At 35.5% G+C, this 10,749-nt stretch overlaps 1 protein-coding gene across 3 annotated transcripts; it reads right to left on the bottom strand.

The window, feature by feature from the left end:
* Positions 1 to 210: 210 nt before the first annotated feature.
* LOC116246899 (superoxide dismutase [Fe] 2, chloroplastic) lies at positions 211 to 8,108 on the bottom strand. Of its 3 annotated transcripts, none has more exons than XM_031618805.2 (9): positions 7,748 to 8,108; positions 7,512 to 7,680; positions 5,966 to 6,046; positions 5,483 to 5,671; positions 2,784 to 2,955; positions 2,573 to 2,646; positions 1,372 to 1,398; positions 1,262 to 1,285; positions 211 to 415 (listed from the first exon to the last, which is right to left on the bottom strand). In XM_031618805.2, exons 2-9 carry the CDS (start codon positions 7,641 to 7,643, stop codon positions 290 to 292), a joined length of 825 nt encoding a protein of 274 aa, XP_031474665.1. In that variant the 5' UTR covers positions 7,644 to 7,680; positions 7,748 to 8,108; the 3' UTR covers positions 211 to 289. The 3 variants fall into 3 exon arrangements, with proteins under 3 accessions (XP_031474665.1, XP_031474664.1, XP_049931694.1); XM_031618804.2 differs by having other exon boundaries at positions 7,842 to 8,107; XM_050075737.1 differs by lacking the exon at positions 7,748 to 8,108 and having other exon boundaries at positions 7,512 to 7,700.
* Positions 8,109 to 10,749: the final 2,641 nt, after the last annotated feature.

Genomic DNA, 10,749 nt, shown 5'->3' with positions numbered 1-10,749 from the left:
TCGTTTTCTTTTTTCTTTTCAATTATTACAATTAGTTAGTTTTATTTGTTGTATATATGCGTGCGTGGACCCAAAATTGCATTGAAATTTCAGTACCAGATTTGACTGAGCTCTGATTTCCAACTTACTAAATCGTCCAAAATCTGTACCATGTATACTATGGGAAGTTGTGGACTCACACAGAGAGAGAGAGAGAGAGAGAGAGAGAGAGAGAGAGAGAGAGATAATTTATTTCTTCTAAGCTGGTCAAACGAGGCAGACCTAGTACAAAAAACAGCCGAGAAGAAATTCAAGCAACTGGGACTTTAGGCTCCCCTAGATTCACAAAAGCTTCAGCACGAATCATACGTGAAGTTGCTGCATTCCATGACACGAGGTGATTGAGGAATGTCAGAACATATTTCTCTTTATCATTCTGTTCACCAAGACAACAAAGTCAAGTTTCAGATGTGAAATGTCACCGATCAGTACTCAAGGATATGACGGAAAAGAAATTCACTGTTTTGAGGACTAGCAGCAATGTCGCATGCTTGTAACATTTAAACATGATAACCTCCAGCTATACATGTGTTACATGGGTATGAATGCAGAAACAAGGCATGAGGTTGTGAACAAACTTCATAGACATGGTAGCTAAAACTAACATACAACAGACCAGGCTAAACATACGCAATTAAAAACGTGTCTGCACACGGTGCATGTGTGTGTGTGTGTGTGTGAAAGGTGCTCATGCAGGTGTTTACAGTAGCAAGTTTTGAAACTTTCATCGAAATTCATAACCGAAAGGGATTGACAAAAGCAACCTAAGAATTGGCATCTCCACGTGACAAAACTTAGAAATTGGCTCATAAAGACAAGAACTCTCTTGGGAGCGGCCGGAGAATCCCCTGGGTTACACCTCCTTGGCACCAGGTCCTACACCCACAACAATGGCTTGGTGGGAAGTGACACAGCACATTGCATTTTCCACGGACTTCAAATTCAAGATGTGAATTTTTCAAGACATCAAGTCCATCAAATCAGAAGAATAATTGCCTGCATCATGGTTCCACGATGTCCATGAAGCGTCAAGTGCCTTTATCAGGTCAACCCAGGATGCACATAGCCACAAGCTAAGTAAAGTGTCCATGTGAGGATATGTCCATGCTCCATTTTATGAATCCAAACTGATCACCACATTAGAAACTATTCTTTGAAAGAAACAAATGCATGCAGATGGGCCACAATTTTTATTAAGAGCAAACACGGATTTATGATTCACCTTGTGGTCAAGATAGTACGCGTGCTGCACAAGTAACAAAAAAAAAAAGTGAATCGATTACCTCAGCAACATATAAATAAAAGAGGTCAAAATCCAGTTCACTAATATACCTCCCACATATCCAGATTGATGAGTGGCTGCAAAAGAACAAGGAAACTCTATTAAAACCAACGAAGTTAAATTTTTACAAGAGTAAAATATTGTAAAGGACTTATCAATGCAGATATACATCAGCGATTTATCTAGACTGAAGGCTGTGGAACTTCGTAAGAACCAATATGCAAATGATAAGCTCCAGATTAACCGATGGAATTGTGGAACCTACTCAAAGTGGTGGGGTAGATTGAAGGACAGGCCACTAAACCAGCATACCGAGAGGGAATTGTGGAATCAAATCCTGACGCATGGGAATAGTTTCTCACATTCCTTTCTTCCTCTCATGAGCAAAGCATTCAGAGGGGGGAAGAAAGAATTTTTCTTTTTCTTAAAAATGTGAGCAAGGGACAGAAGGAAGAGATTTTTTTTCCTGTTTTCTTGCACTAAAGTATTATATAATCAGTCCATTTTCTTCTTTTATTTTGACCCCAAAACATTATATTATTTTTAGTTTACTAAAGTAGACTAAGATTCGCTAAACCTAAATCCCTTATTTTTTTCTTGAATTTATCTTTTTCTACTTATTGAATTTCAATAAAAAAAATTGGAAAAGATTTATTCTTTTCAATTTCTTGATTGACATTAATATGTTCAAAATTACACACACAGTCATTTCATGCTATGCCACAAAGGTGCATGGTGCAGGTACTGGTGTGCAACTTCCAAGAAAACAGTTAGGTGCAGCAATGATGTATATATAGGTATATCTATAGATATAAATAAACTTTCTACTAACAATGAACTAGTAATGAAAGTGTTCGTAAATAACAAAAATAGCAATTAATGAATAATAAACTATGATTTTATCAATGATTTAATGAAAACGAAGGCAATTTGTTTGTAGCTGCACCCAAGAAGCACTTGAGCCGCACCTGACATGACTTGGATGCAACAAGTATTTGAAAAGTCCATGTTACTTAGGTTTCATGAATTGAAGAAATTCAATTATTGAGTAAATTGTGGTCCAAATAAAATAATTTGATCCAAGATAAAGATTTGTCCATGTTATCCACCTCGAATAGTTCAAACATAGAACATGTAGACAATGACATATACTCGACACAAAACAGTCTTATCTGCAAGGACAAGAAAATCCTACACCTCTCAGACGAATGGCTGGCAAAATAATTGAACAGAAGGGAAGATGTTGCTTACTATGTCACCCGAGATAAGGGGGTTAACAGCATTTAATGTTTTAACCACAGCAAGCTTCTTTTCTTTTGTCTTCACTGTAAGACAGATGAAATGAATATGAAACCCATTAATGCCTTCCCAGGTAATTTATAGAAAAAAAATGTGTTAGCCCCAAATTAACATGTTGATATATTTAAATTTTACCAAACTAAATTTATATGTGAGAACTTACAAACAAGCCACACCCAGCCAGAACCAAACAATGAAAGAGCTGTTTTAAGGAACTCCTCTCTCAAATTGATGAAAGATCCGAAGTCCTTGTCGATTTGTAAAAGAAGGCCTCCTCTTGGAAGCTTACCACCACCTGGTTGCATGGATTCCCAAAAAAAGTCATGATTCCAAACCTGCAATGAGTTTAGACATTTCATCAACATTCAGGCAGTTCAATATTTTGACCAAAAAGACCTCTCTAGTGCAAGATGGGGTTCAATTATATGCTACTTTTCCTTCAGAATGCAAAAATATAACAACAAAAGGGAGTAACTAAAACGAGATGCCCATCTACAATAAGCTGCAATTCTATGGACCTTGTAACCACCTTTAACTTGTATCTACAATAAAAAAAAAACATATTAATTGTAACATTCCATGCTTCTGCATTTCTCTAGGGGATTCTTTAATCCTGTGGTGCAATAAGAAATAGAGAATCGCACTCACAAGCATGGCAACGTGAAAATCATGGCTGCTTGTTCATTATCAATAAGAGGAGTTGCTGTTCAAACTGCAAAATATATCATCAAATAAAATACAGTAACCTCATCTCTTTGAAAGAAATGTGCTAGTGTCTCAGACTACAATGGTCCTTAAACGAGAGACCATGGATGGACGTTTCTCAACTTCCTAGTTCTCCATGCCACAGGCTAGAGGAAAAGGCTACATATTTTGGAAACAACAATCATTTAGAAGCTCATGCAGATCTTCAGAATGGTCATCTAAAAATTTACTTGTCTAGGGGAGAGTCCTGATTTCTTACATGAGTTGATATTCATTCCATCTGATTTGCCTTTATATTTTCTAAAAAACTCATGCAGTATTGCCTCATAGATGCAGCCAAGCTTACCAGATTGGTAGTTATTCCTTGCTCAAGTAACTCAAGAAGCCAATATTTATCTTTACATTTAGTTATCGTCCAATCTTTGTTTGAGCTTCATAATTTACTTTTGCCTAATGGAGATGTTAGGCAACGTTCTTCAACATTCTTTATTCAATATTATTAGCCTATGCTCAGTTTGAATTAGAAGTCCTCCATGAACCTACTACGAATGCATTTCCTTCCAGCTTCACAACAACCAACCACTTTGAGACACATTTAGCCATTTCCACTGCAAATTCTTAGGTATCAAAACAAGTGAAAACTGGCAAACAATTTCAATAGCAGAGAAAAGCTGCCACGAGAGAACTGGTTCGATAACCCATTGATCAGGGCTCAACTTGCAGTGGATTCACTTGTGACTCGCTTGGTCACTCGGTCACAGCCTAGTTTTAAGACAGATTTCAATAACACCTTTACTACAATCATGTTACTACTTACTAGTATATGTACATGGATTTTTGTGTTTAGCCTAGTGACAAGTTGGTAAATTGTATGTTCACAGCACATATACATGTGTACACATATATGAAGTATAAGCCAACCAGTTACTTGGTTGACTCAGCCAAAGCCTGGCTAACGTGGTCTCGTGATTCCATTACTTAGCTGTGTCCTGTCAATTTCCTGGGCTTTCCATTCATTTCACCATGCAGAGGATCGAGTCATGCAGTCATCTCAATCAACTCAGTTGACTCCACCATGTTTTTAGACACTGACTGTTACCCTTTCTTAAATATCATAAAACTTCACATTGTAAAAGCACAAATATATAGTATCATCGCTGAATGAAACCTAAACAGACATGTGTAGGCCTTTTCCTTTTCTTGAAAAAATAAATAATCAATTAAACTTTTCATGACTACATGTGTTTCTTTAGGAAGGAAAAATTTCACGCCCATGTTCACTGAGTACTTGGTCAAATTCAATTTTTTGTAAACTGCAATGGAAAAAACATGGTTCATAACAAATAAAAAATGAGGACCACATGTATGCACTCAAATTAAAACAAAGCCTATTGAAGTATGTCAAATTAAGACAAATTTAACCACATAGATGGATGCAGAATTTTCTAAAATGTAGGAAGAGAAAAAAGATTATGAAAATCTGATGCCTAGATTAGATTTTATGAGCTGAGAAAATAGTATTCAAAAACCCTTACAACATCTGAATACATATCCAATCTTCATAATTTTTTATCCAATAGAATTATCATTTCACATCCATTTCTACAATTAGATTTGTGAGAAACAGCATAAAGTGCTGGAAAACAAGGAGGCACTTGCAACAAGATAAAAGCAGGTGGTATGATTGAATATATATAGAAACACACACAAACAACACACACATCCAATCTTCATAATTTTTTATCCAATAGAATGATCTTTTCACATCCATTTGTACAATTAGATTTGTGAAAAACAGCATATATTGCTGGAAAACAGGAAGGCACCAGCAGCAACATAAAAACAGATGGTATGATTGAATATATATATATATATATATATATATATATATATATATATATATATATATATATATAGACACACACACACTCAAGTTACCTTTGCAAAATTGACACCCAGTAACTGTAATCATGTGACATAGATTCAAGTGCAAGTACCACAATGAAAATAATTCCTAACAAACGAACTTTCAAGACATGCAGGCTATCTCACAACGACTTCAAGTATGTTCACGAGAAAGTGGTGTTTAAGGTGTAGTTATGCAATAATCGTATATATAAAATTATGGAGCAAGAAAGGGAAAATAAACAGGATAACCTGAGCAACATCGTTAAATTGTGGAAGTGGGTTTCCATTGTTATAGGAAACTTTCACCAATTCTTCCATTGTATATCCATATAATGGACTGGTCTCAAGCTGCTTGTTCAGGCTATCAACATAATGTCGGTGGTGCTTTCCCCAGTGCACTTCTAGAGTCTTTTGGCTCATGTAAGGTTCCAAAGCATCCTGTCATTATGAGATAGATAAAGAAGTTAGCCTAACACAGGGTCTACAGAAGAAGTCATTAAATTGCTCATGAATAAAATTAGCATTCAAATATAATGCCTTACACAGTCATTTAATAATTTAAGGAGTCAAGACTAGTAACAAAAAATTGAGGGAATGTGAGGTAGACAAGGTTACGTGAACTAGCAACTTGAATGTACCTATGCATCTACTCTCACTATCTCATGCATATGCATATACAAACACAAAAGGGGGAGAGAGAGAGAGAGAGAGAGAGAGAGAGAGAGAGATTACCAGTTTATACGAGGGAGCTGTCAAACCATAGTAACTTAAAATCTTGGTTGACCTCCTGGGAAGACAAGATTGACTTGCACGCTGAAAGGATAATGAAATTGCAATAGAATACTAAAAAATGATACTCTTGCAAAGGCAGTTTCAGAGACAATGAAAGAAAACACAAGCAACAAGAACCCATGAAATAATTTATTCAGAGAGAAAGAATCTTGCAAGGATTATCCCCAAGCCTCTAAACAGAGAAATAAAGAATCAAGCATCACAAAGGGGAAAAGAAGTTAAAAAAAAAACTATATAAGATAAACTAAAAATGACAATTGCAACTGTCAGGCAATGAAATAAGCTATAGCAACACATTTAATTTAAGATCTAAAAGATCCCATTCTTTTAAAGCTGTGACAAGGATTCAGTTTTTTAGTTACCACACGAACTTACTCAAATTTTTGTAGGAAATCTTGTATTTTACGTGGTAAAAAACCAAGTTTATTAGGGTCTTCTCAGTGTGATTTATCATATGATGGTTCTGACTTTTGGTTATAAAAATTGAACATTTTTCTTGCAAAGTAAAAGGTCTAGATTTCTGTGTTCATAACTATTTATTCATTTCTTTAAACAAACACACATCCAAGTCCACAATATAATATTCCCAGCTAGCTATGCTGTTGTGCATGCCTGAATAAAATGAATTCTACAACCTAATAAAAGCAATTAACCATTGAACTTTAGTGCCAATTTGATATACTAAAGGGCCATCTTATTGTGCTTCCCTTGGTGAAATCCCAATAGTCTCAAAGGTAATATCCTAGATAACATATAGGTGTACTTAGATTCTCTCTATATTTAGCAGTTGAATAATTCAAAGATAACTCAATATTTTAAAAAAATCAAACAGTGGAAAACTATGTCACAAATGAGTTCATAGTTGCTCTACATTTCAGCGGCTCAATGTTCTGATTCTCCAGCACCTGAAAATCATCTGTCTGGATTTATCTACAAGTCAAATTCTAAATCACCATTTCCAAATAAATGAATCCACTCGTCTAGAACCTTTCTCTTCTTTGTTACGTTACAACAACAATTTTTCTGGGACTTCAGGGGATGCATTCTCTTTCACATTTTCTTTGCCATACATTTGAACTACTTACCCGCAATACTGAAAGTTACAGCAGATTGACTTACATCACTTGAACGGAAAAGTTGAAAATGATGCCGAAACACTTGACTACAAATCAACGTTCAAATGCAACCATGGTTATTTGTGCCCTAAGGACATGGACATAGTAATTAGCAAAAGCTTGTTGTCGTTTCAGTATCCTAGAATTCCATCCTACGCAAACTCCATCTTGAATTCTTAAGCAGTTTACAACTTAAGGCAGCAGAAAAAATCAAGCAGAATGCAGCCATAAATTCAATAGCAGCAGGCCAACCTTAACTTAACGTAGCCACAAATAAAAAAAGGAGGCAAGCTCTTAAATGGAAAGTAACCAAAAAAAAAAAAAAAAGAGGGATAAAAATAATTTCCAACGAAAAGAATTAGACAAAGAACCTGTCTGAACTTGGAGAAATTCAACGGCCTGCAAAATTTTTTCGGAAGTAGACGCGGCGAAGAAGAAGATGATGATGACGATGAACTCTGAGAGCAAAGAGGCAGCAACTGAAACTGAACCGACATCTCCATTTCTTTCCCTCACGAACCCTCTAAGCGACAGGTGCGCCTGCCAAGAACAACAGCAAACTTCAACGGCGTTAAGCGATATCCAGCTCTTTACATCAAATACTTACCCGTCACCAGCATTGACAGAACGGAGTTGGAGGTCCATGAAGAGAAAGGAGGCAGCGGAACCAAGACGAGGATTCAAAGATTGGATGCGCTAACCTTGAGAAGAACGGCTGTCCGAGCTTACAACAGGAAGAACGAGCTTACAACAGGAAGAGGGGTGAGTGGAGGCGGTCCGGTCCAGACCAACTAAGCACTTCGCGAAGAGGAGGAACTCTCCCGCGACATTAGGGCTTCTACCAGCCGCTCGAAAGGCGGAAGAATGGCGCCAATATGGCGCGCGCGCGAGAGAGAGAGAGAGAGAGAGAGAGAGAGAGAGAGAGAGAGAGGAGCCGGAGCGCTATCCTCATTCCTTACCGTTTTGAATATCTTCTAGATCTTCATTTAATTAAGAACACCACGAAGTTTCGTTTATGCAATCTAACCTTATGAATATGATTTTAAAAAGTAATTTAATGAGTTATATGTATTTAATCATTTTTAATCTTTTCTAATACAAAACTAAAAGGTCTGGTTTTTGTCCCTCATTTAAATGGCCTGGTACTTATCAATATAAATACATAAATAAATATAACAGTTCAATTCTACCGGATATTAGATGCTGCCTCGGATGATTAAATTTAAAATAGAAAAAGCGTTGCTAAAAAATGGTGGTTAAATTGGTATTAACCACCGTTTATGATGCGGCCGGTGGTTTCTAGTGATTTAATAACAATTTTTTGTGGTCCTTTTAGTAACAAATTGTTAGGTATTTTTCGCTTTTTCTCGTTGCCTTCTTACATAGTTCCATAACTCCGAAGTTTTCAATAGAGATATGCTAAAATTGCTAATTGGGTTGAAACATTGTCGCTTATTTATTATGTACCACAGAGTCTAATGATCTTTATTGATGTTAATTAATATGCGCAAAATGCCAATTATGATGAAATGAATTAGCATGATTAATAACGATGATTTTCAAAAGGAAGCTGCATGAACGTGCTTGCGTCACTACGACAGAACCTGTAGATTGTTGATAAAAGCTGGATTTTGCGGTGGTGCTTAGAATTTTCATTTCTCCCCACCAAGGTTTTCCTACTATTTTCATAGGATGTCTCCGGTGTTCCAATTATTTGATGTTGGTCTATATGGGGCGTTTGATGATGCTGTAAATCTGGAATAAAATTTTCATTTTTGATGAAATTGGAATTGCATTATCAAAAAAATGATTTGATTTGAGAATTATAAGTTCGATTTTTATTCAAAATTCTGGAATTGTGATTCACCTTAGGGGTGTAACTGGATTCCAGAATTTTGGATTTTTTTTTTCATTTTTTTAGAGCACAAGACATGAAGATTTGGATTCATGAATTCTGTAATTTTGATTGTAACTTTGTCAAACGCGTCATTCTCAATTCTGGAATCAAAATTCCAAACTTTGAAATGCAAAGAGAAACTAAAACTAGAATTTTCATCCTAATTCCAGTTGGAGTTGGAATTTTGGTTCTATAAATTTTTTAAAATCAAAATTCAACGCAGTCAAAAGTATAAGAAAAAATTGGGGTTGGGGGAAGGAATAATTTCTTGTAAATAACTTTAGAATTGGTTTGGGTAGATGCATATATGAGGCCAAGTAAACGATAGTTACATTTTAGTAAAAATGGCCATAACTTTCTTGACTTGGAAACTTTTTGTTTTCAAAAGTTTTATTTTCCTAGAAGATAAAACAGTATGTCGTTATTTGACTATGGTGTCGTCATTCGTCTGGTGATTTTGCTGCCCCGTCTGTCCACTCTTTCTCCGCCTTTTTTATAATGTTTTATTGTGCTGCTAACTTGTATATTTCGTTCTTTTATTTTAATTTTGCGGTTAGTTAGGGTACTGCTTGTCCTCAAATTTTGTTATATATATTTCCATTTTATCCATTCATTTAGTAATAAAACCAACTTAAATGATTTGCAAACTTGGAAAGGTGAATAAACTTGGCTTAAATTATTGGAGTTGGCCAACATGAAGCCTGAAACCTAATGTATGCGTTCTTTGCCGTCAAGGCTAAAATCATGAGATAACTGGTTTAGACAAAGGGCGTTAGACTCAAGAAACAATTGGAACTGAAAATCGAGCTCGTGTAGCTTTTCATTGGCGAACAAGTCTCGAAAGGAACACTAAAAGTTGCTTCTTATTGGAAAATGAAGTCATCCCTACATTTAGGAAAAGGAAAAAAAAAAAGATAAAGCTTTGATGAGTTTTGTTAATTGAAAACACTGATAGTTTCTTGAGCACCTTGTTGGAGTGTGGAACTTGATCCAGACAGCATTCCTTAACTTCTGTGGATTCGAATCATTTTCTGTGCAAGCGAAATTATGTCTTTTTTTCTGGTTTTGCCTTAATCTCATGTTTATGAAGGCGCCGTTTAAGCTTGTACTGTATAATGTTTATGTAATAATGAAAAAAACTACTTTGTGTGGTGGCCATAGATGTAGGAGAGCATTCATGTCTTCGAACTAAGTAAATCTTTGTGTGTTATTTGTCTCTTTCTTTTTTTTTGGATTTCTGTTTTTATGAGAGTGAGAGAGCTTCATTCCTCACACACCTCTCTGTAAAGAACATTTGCCATGAAAATTTGTGAGCCAAATTGTTCGCAAGTCACAAATTAAAGTCAAATTACTAGTTAATTTCATCTGTACAAGCAAACATGTCATAAATTCTTTTTTTTTAATTACATTTACACGGGTGCATACTTGCACATATGTTGTAAAAGGTGATAAGGCAAGGCGAAGCATTGAGCATATCATGAGGCGAGGCGATGCGAGATGGTGATTGAGCTTCATGGTCAAATTTGTTAATTATATAATATTTATTAAAATAACAGGAAAATTGAAAAAACAAGTAAAACAACAAAAATATGAATGTAAACAGATTTATTGCGAGTATACTTTTTTTTGCTTTGTGAACCACGTTGAAATATTTTTTGTTTTTATTCAAAGTTCATTAATAAATAGTAAAAAATATTAAAAAAAAAAACAGA

Source organism: Nymphaea colorata, chromosome 2, assembly GCF_008831285.2.
Source record: "Nymphaea colorata isolate Beijing-Zhang1983 chromosome 2, ASM883128v2, whole genome shotgun sequence".
NCBI classification, from domain to species: Eukaryota; Viridiplantae; Streptophyta; class Magnoliopsida; order Nymphaeales; family Nymphaeaceae; genus Nymphaea; species Nymphaea colorata.
Note: the sequence above shows the minus strand (reverse complement) of the source record. Positions and strands in the feature narration are given on the sequence as shown.